This window comes from Rana temporaria, chromosome 1 (assembly GCF_905171775.1).
Source record: "Rana temporaria chromosome 1, aRanTem1.1, whole genome shotgun sequence".
Classification (NCBI taxonomy): domain Eukaryota; kingdom Metazoa; phylum Chordata; class Amphibia; order Anura; family Ranidae; genus Rana; species Rana temporaria.
The window spans coordinates 391,345,946-391,361,744 of record NC_053489.1 but is presented as its reverse complement, the minus strand read 5'-3'; the positions used below and the strand labels follow the sequence as shown (position 1 = coordinate 391,361,744).

Sequence of the window (15,799 nt, the reverse complement as noted above, 5' to 3'; positions counted from 1 at the left end):
TAAGAACAAACCTACAGACCCTATCTTGTTTGTAACCCGGGGACTGCCTGTATATTCTTTTTATCTTAGATTCAAAGACAAATTAAATTGTTAATGAGTAAAAAAAGATAGAGCTTGACTGGTTGGAGTTATAATTCTAGCTGACATCTCCTGCATTACTGCTAAATTAAGTTAGGAATAGAGTGTGATCAGTTAGGCAAACCCAAAGCTCAGTAATATTATTGTATAAAAAAAACACATATACATAGACCTCTCAGGCATATTTATAAAGCAAATTCATATCGGATGCTGTGTTACAAAGCTATAATGCAGCAGCTGGTGTGCAGTGCGGTCCAGCGTGATGGCTGCGGTTCCATTGCGCTGATCTCGGTGCATGGCACTGATCATTTTTTTTCTTTAAACGGTTGTTTTTTTAAATAAACTTTAGTGAGCGATCTCACAGACACTTCATAAAGTTCAACTGTTCACCACGCGTTGTGAGGCAGTGGTGTGAACTGGGCACACAGCAAACAAGGCAATTTGCCTTGTCATGCAGTGGGACTGCGCTTGAAAAGTTGCCCCAATGCAGTGCCACCGCATCTGGTGTGAATGAACCCTAAAACAGTGAATGCAACATTTACCAAACTTTTACTTCTGTGTGTAATTTAATTTTAATGGCTTGATTACCACCTGTGAATGTTGGTGAATGTCACATTCACTGCTGTATAAATTTGCCCCCAAATATTTATTATTAATATTATACAGTAGCTTAACATTTATTGACATCTAACAACAATATAAGATCATGTGTTTTCTGTTACTCCTTACTTTATTTTCTCATAAGCATCTGTAATATTTATTTTGAATTATGTTCTTACTTGCTGTCTAGCGGGTCCAGTATAGGTTGTAATACATTATCAGCATCCTGGGCCACACTGCTGCAATTACTGGCAGGCACATTTCCAGTTCCTTTAACCTGACTAAGAATTTCTCCCATTTGTTTTACACACTCCTCAATATGTGCATGGAAACTGCAAAAAAAGAAATGATAATAAAGACATAATGGTTACATATAAAGTTACACAACATAATGAGGATATTATGTGAAGTGGAATACATTTGACTGCCCAGTATATTTTCCTGATTGCATGCATACAGAATAATTTAGCATATGATTTTTTTTTTTTGTAAATGGAACACACAGAATCACTACTTGCAAAGTTTTACATTGGTTTCTGCCTTGGTTTCACTGTAGTCCTATTATCTGATTCTACCATGATGGCAGACATTAAGGTTAACACAAACATTTTCCCATAGATATTTAGGTTACTGTGACACAGATTTCCATTGTTAGAAAAAGCAGCAGAGGAGAACTATTGATTAGCACTTATGTAACAAGCATGTCTGCCTCTACTTACATATATACGTTATTTTAAAACCTTACAAATTAAAAATATTATTATTTATAAGTTTATCTAAGAAATCATTAAAAATACATTCTTCTTAAAGTGGTATTAAATCTAAAAACAAAAATGTTAATTAAATGTAAATATATTACAGCTTAGCAATCTTTAAAGTGGTGGTCTAAAATATATTTTCTTTACCTTAATGTATTTTTTGCAAAAAAAAACACCCCATCTTTCCTACCCCCCCCCCCCCCCCCTCTGTCCCTAAACACTAGTCTCCCGCTCTCCTTAGGCTTGATTCACACCTATGCATTTTTAGCGTTTTTTGCATTTTGCAGATTTGCACTACAGAACGCGTTCCATTGGAAACCATGTTAAATGGACTGTAGTGCAAATCTGCAAAATGCAAAAAGGACACAAAATGCATACGTGTGAATCAGGCCTTACTCCCTCATTTCACAGCAGACACTGAGGGTGAAACTCCTGTGAGGAGAGAGTATGGGCGCACACAGCTTTACCTTATGAACACATTATGCATGGGTACCTCCCGTTTTCAGGGGATTGCCAGAAGAGCTTGTTTTGCATATTTTTGTTGCCACTTTTGCTGGACAGCTTGGCCTGTTAAAGCAGAACTAAAGTCCCACTTTAAAAAACTGCAAGCAGGCAGGTTTTTTTATTGCAGAAGAGACATGCAATGCAATAAAAGAAACCTACCTGCCTGCCTGTTCCTCGGACGTGTGTACGGGGCCTTAGGGTTTAGCTCCACTTTAAAGGAAATAACAGACTTACTGGCAGGATCACCAGGTGAAAAATAAAGGAAAACAAGTCTAAAAAAGAAAACCAATGCAGCCACCACATCTGGTAAGATGTATTACCAAAACTCTTTGCTTGGTGTCCACAGTCCCAGGATCCCCATACTGTCCCTGACAGCTAAACATTCATTAACAATTGTGAACCATGATGATTTCTGTTTATGTGATCAAAATAAACTTCCTCACCCTGCAGGTGCTACTGCAGCCCGAAGGGGAAAATGTGCTTCTGTTTAATACTATAATTGTAAGGAACTATTACAGCAGTAAGAATATTATCTAAAAAAATAATAATAATGAATCCATTTAAAAATGTTAAAAAAATTATCATTTGGTTCATTTATAACCCTATAATAAAACTCTGAATAGAGTATTTATTTAAACAGTACACCAAATAAGAATTACTACTATGTCGGTATAAATGTAAACATTATGCAGGTAGCCAAATTAGCCAGAGCGAAATATTAGTTTTTAGGACCTGTCATGGCTCTATACGTGTAAATAGAAGTATGAAGAGGACCTGTCATGGCTATATACATGTATATAGGAGTATAAAACGACCTGTGCGTGGCCGCCGGCTGCAATGTCAGCCGGAAACCCACGATCGCTCCACAGAGAGCCAGAACGGGGATCTGTCAATGTAAATAGACAGATCCCCATTCTGACAGGGGAAGAGAGACAGATCTGCTGTTCCTAGTGATTAGGAACAGAGATCTCTCTCCTCCTCCAGTCAGTCCCATCCCCCCAGTTAAACAGAGAATATTTGCCAATAAAATCATCTGTAACAGAGGATGTTTTTAAGTGATCCAGACAGAGAGTTGGTAGAAGTGGAAGGGTTTTATATTGGCTAATTTGTCTCTCCCACAGGATAACATGATAGTGTGTCATTTACTGCAATATAGCCATGCTTTTAATGTTTGCTTTGACGGTGACAGCCTTACCTCTGAGTTATAAAACAATGTGAATAATTTCCAGAATGTAGCTGATCATTCAATGATACCACTGCTCCTTGCCTGTGTTGGGTATTTGTTCCAGGTCTGACACACTTTGAGTAAAAGCCTAAAGCAGCATTACCAATTCAAGAGCTCTTTTAGGTAATGTTCACTAAAGCAATACACCCAAAGCAATTGAAACTCCAAAGATAGCCAAGGTGACACCTTTCACTCTACAGTAATAACAGTGGTCAATAAACGCTCATTAACACACTGGAGCCAACATTATGGAAAGGGATAATCTTCATAGAAATGCTAAAACGATGGTTTGGTTTACTGTGAAGTCAGTAATAATCACAGAGGATGTTGCGATTTGACCAATTAACATCTTTGGGCATTTTCATGAAGATTATCCCATGCCATGATGTTGGCTCCAGTGTGTTTATGAGTGTTTATTGACCACTCCTATTAGGGGGTCACACGCATTCTAGTAAGCCCTGTATGAGAGTGAAAGGTGTCACTTTGGTTATCTTTTAAATTTCAGCTTCCATCAGGGTGTGTAGGACTGATATCTTCACTACATATATTAATTAACTCTTTTAGACACTTTATGGACATTTCTTTCTTTTATGTATAAAGTCACACGCTTATTTACTTTTCTATTCTACGTTTGGTGGTCATAATTAGCCTTATTGGGTATTGATGACAGCTAAGCTAGAATCATCTTTACAAAAATACATTTTCACATGTATTTTTTATTGCTGCACTATTTGTTTTCTGTTAAATGCCTAGTATCAGGGTGTAGTATCAGCTGGTGATGTTAATCACTTTGCCCCAAGCGCAGAAGTTTAATACCTATAGCAATTGCTTGAATTTAAATTCTTTCTTGCTCCTCATCACACCATGGAGAACAGGCTTACATTTCTGCCACTGTCACTGCAAATTTACTAGAGAACAGCAATGTAACTACAGGCTATTCTCTAGCTGGACAAGGATTCTTTGAAGGGATGAAAACTGGTACCCTGTCCTCAGAACCTTGTCCTCAGATTAATCACTCTATTATCCCCAAGTTGTATAAACAGATGGTACTACAATAAAGTTTCTCAATGCCATATACTCTCAATTAAAAAAATGTACTTTGCATACAATTAGCTTGATTCAGCATGGCGGGCGCATAGTTGCGGCGGCGTAGCGTATGGCATTTACACTACGCCGCCGTAAGTTAGCGAGGCAAGTACATGATTCACAAAGTACTTGCCTGCTAAGTTACGGCGGCGTAGCGTAAATCGGGCGGGCGTAAGCGCGCATAATTCAAATTCGGCTGAGGGGGCGTGTTTTATGCTAATGAAGGTGACCTGACGTGATTGACGTATTTTACGAACGGCGCATGCGCCGTCTGTGTACATATCCCAGTGTGCTCGGTCCTATTGGTTTCAACGTGGACGTAAATTACGTCCAGCCGTATTCACGGACGACTTACGCAAACAACGTAAATTTTTAAAATTTCGACGCGGGAACGACGGCCATACTTAACATTACTATTCCAGCTATTTGATGGAATAACTTTAGGCCTGAAAGTGCGTTACGTAAACGGCGTATCTTTACTGTGTCGGTCAAGCGTACGTTCGTGAATCGGCGTATCTACTCATTTACATATTCTAGGCAGACCGAAATGGAAGCGCCACCTAGCGGTCAGCCTTAAAAGTACACTTTAGGATACAACGGTGTAAGACACTTACGCCGCTCGTATCTGAGTCTAATTTAAGCGTATCTGGTTACCAGAATACGCTTAAATTAGCGCCGGCGCACATTCAGACTTTGGCTGGCGTATCTACTAGATAGATACGCCAGCCTAAGTCTTTCTGAATCCACCTAAATGGCTTGGAGTTTGAACTTAATTGAACTACAATTTGCTTGGTTATAATCAGTGGGTTAGAGAATGTCTCAAAATGTGATCATATTCTCTTGCCACTCTTTTTTTGGCAAAGTCCTCTAAGCTTTTGTCTGTATACAGCCAAATAGAGAGGCCATAATGCTGCCTATGCTTTTTTTTTTTTGGACTAGGAGAGAACTCCTTTGGGGGTCTGATGTACATTAGTTCCTGTGAAGCCAAAGTAATCTTCTATGTAAAAAACCTGAGACATGTGCACATATTTGTGATGTGCACATTACAGATGTGGTTACTGTATGCTGCAGGAGAGGAATTGCATGAGCAGCACTGCCTCTTAACCCATATAATAGGTGTGCGCAGTCTATGACACTAGGGTGTGCACCCCAAAGCCTCATTGAATAGTGGGTAGTGGGTGTGGTCAAGTACTTAAAAGTCTTGCAAATTACTAAAGCAGCGCTAGTTGTCACTCCTCTAATGTGATCAATCTTTCTTATAATAGTTCATAAGAGGAATGGAGGATAGAAGATGTGTCAGAATCCAGGTAAACCCACAGATGCTTCTAGACTACGAGGTGCTCTCCACTGCAAGTAGCTTCCACCGTGTGTCACACACCCCTTTCGGGTTTGTACTCACCAGAAAGTGAGTTTATCAGGCACTGACAAAGTAGTATATTCAATCGTCCTCCATATCCAGACTGTACTCGATCCCAAGAACACTCTCCCAATATCTGTTCGTGGAAGTCCAGCATTGGTGGTTCAAACCGTAATGGCCTGTAGTTCCCCCTGTGCAAGGACACACTTTTCTGCTGATATGAACTGGGGCCAATAGTTGTCTCTGCCTCTAAAAGGCCTCCTTCATCGAATCAAAGCACTTCAATAACATTGTCAGACTGGATGAAAGCAAGTCAGCTCAGGCCAGGGCTGATTCTAGAATCGATTGAATATACTACTTTGTCAGTGCCTGATAAACTCAACTTTCTGGTGAGGACAACTGTAAGAGTGTTTCTCTGGAGCCGAGTGATGGAACTGGTTCCGCCACTGGGCTTCGGGATTCGAAAATCTTGGAACCCAGCAGTTGGGGGGTATAAGCGCAGGGTGATTAGGTTGTGGCCAAGCACACCTGGCACACCCGTGCACACGCCTATAAACCATATGCAAAATCTATGCCATTATCACATTCCACTGTATTGTTAAAAGGTCTCTATTCTATAAAATATTTTTCTTGTGTCAAAGCATACTGCAGGAACACTACTAAGACTACTGTCCCTTTAGATTTACAGTGGGTGCCCACAAGCATGGGAACCATGTTTTTCTTTGGAACCTGGGAGTTGTGTCCAGAATACAATCAGTTGGTTACCCACTGATAACAGCTCTGGTTCTGAGGCAGGCTGCAGCCCCATATGCATCAGGTACTTCAGGTCAGAGTTAGGAGCTCCTTTCTAAAGGCAGCTGCACTCCAGATGTCCTTGCCACACTATCATAGCTGTCGGGGATAAGGCAGCAGCCACCTTATCAGGTTTCCTTTCATGCAACTCTGGCCCTTCACCTTTTGTTTTGTGGTGGATAACAACAAGACAGAAGGTTGCTTGGAAGGAGGCTACTGCCTTATCCCCGATAACATTGATAGTGTGGCAAGGACACTTTGGAGAGGGGAAATCTTGGAGATCCTTTACCAGCTCTTTTAATGCTGTGGTGGCCTTCTCCTCAGCTTTTTCCAGCCTAATGCCGCGTACACACGATCATTTTTCAGCATGAAAAAAAAAAACGTTGTTTTTCAGCATGTCGAAAAAACTAAGTTTTCCCAACTTCATCATTAAAACGATGTTTCCTACACACCATCGTTTTTAAAAAATTATCTAGAAAAGCGTGGTGACGTACAACACTTACGACGGCACTATAAAGGGGAAGTTCGATTCACCTTTGGGCTGCTTTAGCTGATTCCGTGTTAGTAAAAGACGATTCGTGCCTTTTTGTCTGTTACAGCGTGATGAATGTGCTTACTCCATTATGAACGGTAGTTTTACCAGAACGAGCGCTCCCATCTCATAACTTGCTTCTGAGCATGCGCGGGTTTTTTACGTCGTTTTAGCCCACACACGATCATTTTTTACAACCCGAAAAACATCATTGTTTAAAACGACGTTAAAAAATGCAGCATGTTCGGGAATTTTTTTTTTCGTTTTTCAGAACCTGAAAAATGATGTCAAGCCCACACACGATAATTTTAAATGACATTTTTGAAAAACAACTTTTTTTTCATGCTGAAAAATGATCGTGTGTACGCGGCATTAGGTTTATAAACTGCATTGCCAACTCATAGGTCCCTTCTTCCTCTTCTGTCACTCCTGGATATCTCTAAGTGCATCCCAGAGGACCTGGGTAAGTGAAGTTCTCACTCAACCCTCAATACTTATAGGAAATAACTTTATTACAATCTGTCCCAAGTGTCAGAGGTTTGTTTTTCTGCTGACAACCATCTGTCCCACACTTTTCCAGGGCCTAGTGTGAACTAACTCAAAGTCACACAAGTACAGGTACAGTACTTCTGTAGCATAATCTATCTCTACTCACCAAACAATCTTCAAATGTAAGTGATCATAGCCTTGATAGAGCTCTGTTTATTCTCTATTTATCAAAAACTGTAAAGCCGGCCATAGACGGTTCGAATATCGGCCAGTTTAGCAGGAACTGGCCAAGATTCAAACCATATACGGGCAGGCTGAATGTACCTAAGTTGATTGAGCGATCAACTTGGGTAAACCAGCCTGTCAGATTTTACATGCGATTATTGCTAGCGGCTATTATAGCCGATAGCAAATTATCATTGTGTTCTCCCGGTGGGGACGGCTTACCCTGTCCTCCACACCAGGAGAACAAAATGACTCGGCAGAAGGGATTCCCCGGTTAACACTGTGTTGTTAGGAGAATCGAGCACGAGTTGCAGGAAAGAAATTTACTCTGTCTATGCCTGGCCTAACACTTGGCATGCATTACACTCCAAAGAATTCTGTTCTAATTAGACCTGGTGCTCTTCCAGTATTTGCTACAGCTGCTTAGAAGTCTAAACTCACTCAGCCCAGTCTAGAAGATTTAGACTTCTACGTGGAAAAACTCTTTAGCAGTCAGAAAAATAACTATTCCATCCATGTTCAACCAATCAGTGTTTTGCATGCTTCATTGTTCTATTTCACATGAAAATGTGTATTAGTTTAGCCTTACATAACGTATATATTTATATACATATATAGGCATATGGGGTTGATTTACTAAAACCGGAGATTGCAAAATCTGCTACAGCTGTGCATGGTAGCCAATCAGCTTCTAGCTTCAGTTTGTTCAATTAAGCTTAAAAAGAAAACCTGGAAGCCGATTGGTTTCTATGCAGAGCTGCATCAGATTTTGCACTTTCCAGTTTTAGCAAATCAACCCCTATATGTCCAGACTTACCTTGTAGCAAATACTCTGCTAAGTTCATCCAACACATTGTTAAGTTTCACTTGCAACTCTTTGAGGATGTCACTAGTTTCTGGATCCAGCTAAAAGACAGGTAATAAATAATATTGGGTGAAAATAGCTTTACTGTCTTTGCCACTATACAGCATTGGGTACATTGGTGCAAGTAGGACAATATTCTGAAAAAAGTGGTGTAAATTGTGACTACTGTATATGTATTGGTAAATAAAAGTTTTTCCCCTTTCCTGATTTCTTTTAGGTACCAACAATAATTTACTTATGCTTGTCTACTAATAAATATTTTGTGTTTGCTGTCATTGTAAACTAATGTCAGTGCCCATGTGCGTCTTTGTTTTTATTTTAGTTTTATAAATTGCTCCATTCCGCCAACGGCCCTGGTGGTGCACGGGACTCAGAGAGGGGAGGAACTTGCATGACAGTTGGAATGGAGCCAAAAGACCCCTAAAGTGTGCAAACCATATTGATAGAGAATACTTTACTAGACTGTTGAAGTTTAACATTCCATCTGCTTAAATGATTAACCAAACAAGAAAAAAACAGACTTTACTGGTACCAGAAAGAGACTGTCAGACATTGTTATACAATTTTTTTATTACAAAATGTTATTAAAAACATTATAAAACATGAAAGAGTGCTTTGATTGGATGATACAAGCCATACAGTCAAAATACATTAGTAGATCTTTGCTATATGCTGTTTCACATCTAACTGCTTCCTCTGGACCTCATTGTCTTGATAGCAAATAATATTGATTTATCCAAAAGAAAAAATGTTTAACACAGGGATTCATCATGTATGTACACATGCTGCGCCCGTCAAATCAACTCACATGTCACCCAGAGAGTGAGCACAAGGATGGCGGTACTCGGATCTATGCAAAACAAATGGCAAAAGAAAAAAAACAAAGAGACCTCTTGGAGCATATAGCAAAGATCTACTAATGTAGTTTGATGGTATGGCTTGTATCATCCAATCAGAGCACTCTTAGGCCTCGTACACACGGGCAAGAATCTCGTCAGGAAAAAATTCCCGACGAGATTCTTGGCAAGAATCTCTTACCGCCCGAGTGTACACACAGACCTTTTCAAAAGAACCGCAGTTCTCTTGAAAGGCAAAAACGTGGTGACATCATCGCGTACGACGAGCATGCGCTCGTCACATTCGATGCCGTCGCGGCCATCTTGCTTCACCCTACCTATGCCGTGGAAGCTACCGCGCATGCGTCAAAGTCATTTCGAGCATGCGTGGGTTTCCACGGCGACAGGTAAGTATACACACTCTCGGGTTTCTCGCCAGGAAACAGGCCGACAAGAATCCCGACAAGAAAATAGAGCGCAGGTTCTCTACTTATTTTTATAACAATGCCTGACTATGTCTTTCTGGTACCAGTAAAGTCTGTTAGTTTTTTCTCTTGTTTGGGCAATCATTTAAGCAGATGGAATGTCAAACTTCAACAGTCTAGTAAAGTATTCTCTATCAATATGGTTTGCACACTATTTTTTTCTTGTTTGGTTATGATATATATAGATGAGGTACTCCAAATATAGCCTGTCTCTTCATTTTCAATGCTTAAATTATTATTTTAAAACTAATGAGAATTGTATGTATCAATTAGTTGAGACAAATACTAAACAGATCTGGTTAATTGTTTGTCCAGCACCGAGGAGACCTGAGCACTTTTTTCTAAAGAAACACATTTTCCTTATGGACTACAACACTAGGCTGAAGTTGCTTTTTCCAGTCTTAGACCCGGTTCACACAGGGGCGCCACGACTTTGGAGGCGACTCGGCAAGGCGATCTCAAGACGACTTCAGAGGCGACTTGCAAAATTACTTCTGTATTGAAGTCAATGCAAGTCGCCCGAGTCGCCCCCAAAGTCGTACAAGAACCTTTTTCTAAGTCAGGGCGACTTGAGTCGCTCCTATTACAACGGTTCCATTGAATAGAGCGGAGCGCGACTTGTCAGGTGGCTGAGTCGCCTGACGCTTTGCCTCTGTGTAAACCGTCTCTTAATGTCATTCTTAGTACTCATAGTTGCCACTCAGACCATCCTTAGTACTAATATCCTTGCCTGCATACAGAGGTTTATATTAACTGCAGATAAGATGCGTAAATGACACCACAGAGTGTCTAGTATACTCACTTCTTTCCCACCCATCGCTTCAAACATTTTCTCCAGCTGGACCCGGAGCTGCTGGATGTTATTCATTAAGATACATGGCTGTAGAGACACAAAGTATAAAAGGAATAGCTTTGACAATTTAGAGTAAATGTAAACCCAAAAACTATTTTTCAACATGTTTGGACATCATGTCTCACTTTATACAGATTTCTTAAGCAAATGCTTTTTTTTTGCTTGTTTGTACAAAATCTGGAAATCCTGCCAGTAACAGCACTTGTTTAAGTCTGAGCCACTGTATCACAATTAGCATCAGCCTTGTCAGCCTGCCGTGGGATCTCCTTTGTTTGGCTGCTGGGATGCCTATCAGGTATATTAGATTGGCAGTTCATTGGCTTGCTGAAGGAGTACACACCGCAGGCTAACAATGGTGCCCTGAATTGCAAAGCAGTGGTTAGTGTTGTTAGCCTAACAGGAAGTGTTGCTGCTGGCAGGACCTTCATGTAAGAAACTTTTCAACGGTTTCACAGAAAACTATTTGCTTTAAAGCACTGTACGCATTGAGGCATTATGCCAAAAATACTGATTTTTTTTTTAGGGTTTATACTGTATATACTTTTAAAACATTGCAGAATGCAGATGCAGAATGTGGAAAATGGATTGATTTGTTATTTTTATACACAATGTAATTAATGTTTTCAGCGAGTTAGTCTGAAGGGCAGTTTACAAATACAATAAAAATATAAATTCAGGACATAACTATATTTGAGATAACGTTGTGGCTGTGAGGAATGTTATTTTCATTCTTGTATCCAGTAATTCCACTGATGGACATTTTCTCCTCATTCTATGCCCAACTTGTAAAGCAATGGCCTGTGATATACAGTAAATATTAATATAATATCAGTTAGTCAAAAGTGTCAAAATTATTAGATAGTTATAGTTGCAGTGGCTTCCACTTAACTATTAGAAGGAAAGGCAAACAATCCTAGATGTGTATCACATTACCACTTTTTCCTCTTTCTTCCCTTGAGAGCAGTGTGAAGCAAAGTCTTTGGAGATGATCTCTGCATACTGGAGTAGGACATTACTGATTGTCTAGAGCAAGAGAGAGGAAGGAAGAAGAAGCACAGACAATTATGAGATTAAAGATAGCAAGATAAAGAATAAAGGACACATGACAGTTGCTGCTTTAAGAGAAACTACAAACAAAAATTTAATAAACATTCCATAAAATTAAGAAAAGACCTTTAAAAGCAGTTTTCGATTTTGTTTCTGGAAACAATTATGGACTATAATCAAAACATGAGCCTTTTTTCTTATACCTTGGCAAATCTGCGCATATAATGTCCCACTATTTGAGGGTCGGGGCATTCCAGCTTCTTAATTATCTCAAAGCTCTGGTTAAGCTGTGAGAAAACATCCACTACAGAACAGGAAAACAGTGCATGTTCTGAGGTTTGCTGGAACTGCAAGAGAAAAATATAAAAAGACCATGTTAGTAATCAATAAACAAAGTCATCTAAGTTATTGGCAGGAGAAGCAAACTGATACCTGCACTCTCCCCTTACAGTCTTCCCCCAATCACCTCTTTTTCCTTGCTATAAATTAACCTCCATACTAGACATTTACTGACACTTGTAAAAAAGTGTATATGTATACAAAATTAAAGTGTGCAGCCATAAATATATAACATAGTGATAAAAAGTGAGATGATAAAAAAACCAATAATAAAGTCCACATCAATAATAAAAATGATATGTGATTAGATAAATAAATGTCTGTGTGTACTCAATGACAAGCATGGATATCCGTGATGTTCAGCACTGTATTTTCTTACATCAGAGGGAAACATGATAATAGCCTCTTACCAGACAGGATGGATGCCAAGTTATAGGGATCTAACACGCTTGTAATCAATGTAACCGCCTGCGATATCCTCCTCTGTCGGCTCAGCTGCCAAAAAGCTTCCTCCCCCAGTGATGATCGCTCCAACAGGGATTCAGGAACAATGTCCACACGAATCCAGTTCCACCAATATATTATTTAACGTTCTCCAGCATATAAAGCATGTATGGAATTCAAAAAGGGGAGAAACTTCATGGTGCAGTAGAAAACTTCACCACTTTCCAGCCTGCAGGAAAAGTTCTGCGGCTGTGTTTATTTGGATGCTCTACGTAATTTTTTAAGTGCAATGTTATTTGGAAAATAAAACTTTTGTTTTCTACTGCACATGAAGTTTGTCCCCTTTTTGAATTCCATACATGCTTTATATGCTGGAGAATATTGAATAATATATCGGTGGAGCTGGAATCGTTTGGACATTATTCCTGAAAACCTTGGTGGTGCAATCATCACTGGGGAAGGAAGCTTTTTTGTAGCTGAGCCGACAGAAGAGGATATCGCAGGTGATTACTTTGATAACAAGCGTGTTAGACCCCTTTAACTTGGGATCCATTCTGTCTGGTAAGAGGCTATTATAATCTTTCCCTCTCTTATGTAAGAAAATACAGCACTGAACATCACAGATATCCATTCTTGACACTGAACACACACAGACATGTATTTATCTATTCACATATCATTTTTATTATTAATGTGGACTTTATTATTGGTTTCTTTATCATCTCACTTTTTATCACTATGTTATATATTTATGGTTGCTCACTTTAATTTTGAATACATATAGCTGAATTGAGTATTTAGATTTTTGAAGTTGCAGCACCAATTAACTAATTAAATTTTACTTAATTTATACACATAATCGAAATCAATTATTTTTTCCAAATTTAAAAAGGTAAGCGCAAAATAACAGGATTTTTATAACAGCTTAGCTGTAAAATCCTTTTCTTGAAGTACACCATGGGACACAGAGCCTTAAATCATTACATAATGGGTTGTATGGTCACCAGAGGTGATTGGACACTGGCACAACCAATCAAAGACAGTTCCCCTCCATATAACCCCTCCAATCAGGAAAGGACCTTAGTTTTGTAGCAAGCAATAAGGTTCCCATAAGAAGGGGGGGACCTCTGTGTCCCGTGGTATACTCCAAGAAAAGGATTTTAGAGGTAAGCTGTTATAAAAATCATATTTTCTTTATCGTACACCACGGGACACAGAGCCTTAAATCATTACATAATGGGACGTCCCAGAGCAATGCTCAATATTAAGGGGGGAGACCCAGAACTGGCCTGGCCGTAAACGAACAGGAAGTCCTAGACTGCTGCCTGCAGTACACTATGCCCAAAGTCAGAATCCTCATGTCCTCTTACATCTATTTGATAGAATTTGGTGAATGTATGGACTGAAAACCAAGTTGCAGCTTTACAGATCTGAGCTATCGAAGCCTGGTGATGCACTGCCCATGAAGCACTCAGAGTTGAGTGTGCCTTAACAGAAGAAGGAGGAATCCTGTTCCTTAAACCATAAGCTTGAATAATTTCTTGTTGAATCCACCGCGCAATGGTGGATTTTGATGCCGCTTGTCCCTTCTTGGGACCATCTGGAAAAATAAACAAAACACCAGTTTTACGTATGTGAGCGGTTGCCTGCAGATACGCCTTTACTGCTCTCACTATATCTAGAGAGTGCAATAACTTTTCCTCCGCTGTCTGCGAATCCGGAAAAAAGGAAGGCAAAATAATATCTTTATTCTAATGAAATGTCGACACCACTTTTGGTAAAAAGGTTGGATGGGGTCGTAGAACAATTTTGTCCTCGTGACAAATTAAATAAGGCTTTTTACAACAAAGCGCTGCTAATTCAGATACTCAAAAAGGCCAATTTCCTGCTTAAAAGAATCAGTGGAATATGGCGAATAGGTTCAAAAGGTTGCTTCTGCAATACTGACAATACTAAATTCAGATCCCATGGGCACAAGGGAGACTTGATTGGCGGATTGATACGCAGTACCCCTGAACCCGAACTAGGGAATGAGATGCCAGCGGTCTTTGAAAAAAGACTGATAGAGCCGATATTTGACCCTTAATGGTACTAAGGGCTAATTTCATATCCACTCCTAGCTGGCAAAAGGCCAGAATCCTACTTATGTCATATCTTTGAGGATTCCATTTGTTAGTTTTACACCATGAAACATATGCCTTCCAGACTCTATAGTAGATAAGCCCGGAAGCTCTTGTAAGGAAGGATGGAACACTGAACCTTGCGACAGCAGGTCGTGACGAAGCGTAAGCTTCCAATGTTTTCCTACCACCATCTTTATGATTTCGGCATACCAGGATCTTCTGGGCCAATTTGGGGCCACTAAGATTACAGGAATTCTTTCCTTCTTGATCCTGCAAAGTAGCCTTTGTAAGAGAGCGATCGGCGGAAACGCATAGATCAGTGAAAACTGATTCCACGGAATTATTAGAGCATCCCATCCGTAGGCTAGAGGATCTCTCATCCTGGACACAAAGTTGTCCAACATCCTGTTGAACCTGGAGACTAGCAGGCCTACATCCGGAGTCCCCCATCTCTGGCATATGGCCTGAAAGATATGCGGGTGGAGAGACTACTCTCCTGGTAGTAGTTGCTGGCGACTCAGATAGGCCGTTTGTCAGTTTTCTACCCCTGAGACCATCTGCAATCTGGAAGATTGCAGAGAGACAAGGAACATGTTCTTCTGCCCATGCAAAAATCCGATTTACCTCTTTCTGGGCGCCCTGACTGCGGGTGCCTCCCTGGTGATTGATGTAAGCTACTGCAGTAGCATTGTCGGATTGAATCTGCACCGGGTGGCCCTGTAACCTGTGTGTCCGGGTTCTGGGGGCTAAGTATACTGCCCGCAACTCCAGTATGTTGATGGGCAGGTCTTCTAACACCGCTCCCCAGCACTTTAGGCTGGCATCCGTAGACACCACCTTCCAGGTGACTGGGAGAAAGGATCTTCCTTTCCGCAAGTTCTTGGTTCAACTCCAGTATGTTGATGGGCAGGTCTTCTAACACCGCTCCCCAGCACTTTAGGCTGGCATCCGTAGACACCACCTTCCAAGTGACTGGGAGAAAGGATCTTCCTTTCCGCAAGTTCTTGGTTTTTAACCACCAACTGAAGCTTTGGCGCACTTGTGGAGACAGGCGCATGGGTAGATATAGAGCTTGAATCTTCCTGTTCCAGGCGGCTAAGATACTGCCTTGAAGTAGCCTCGAGTAAAACTGGGCGTAAGGGATAGCCTCAAAGGAGGCCA

At 40.4% G+C, this 15,799-nt stretch overlaps 1 protein-coding gene across 19 annotated transcripts in view; it reads right to left on the bottom strand.

Moving 5' to 3' along the window:
- UNC13A (unc-13 homolog A) overlaps positions 1–15,799 on the bottom strand; it is a 211,055-nt gene that overhangs the window by 83,470 nt on the left and 111,786 nt on the right. For all 19 annotated transcript variants that reach the window (XM_040322600.1, XM_040322605.1, XM_040322603.1 and 16 more), the window contains 5 exons: positions 11,936–12,079; positions 11,619–11,708; positions 10,635–10,712; positions 8,464–8,552; positions 858–1,010 (listed from right to left, as the gene is read on the bottom strand). In XM_040322600.1, the coding sequence (XP_040178534.1) occupies positions 858–1,010; positions 8,464–8,552; positions 10,635–10,712; positions 11,619–11,708; positions 11,936–12,079 (554 nt within the window). The remainder of the gene's footprint in view (positions 1–857; positions 1,011–8,463; positions 8,553–10,634; positions 10,713–11,618; positions 11,709–11,935; positions 12,080–15,799) is intronic.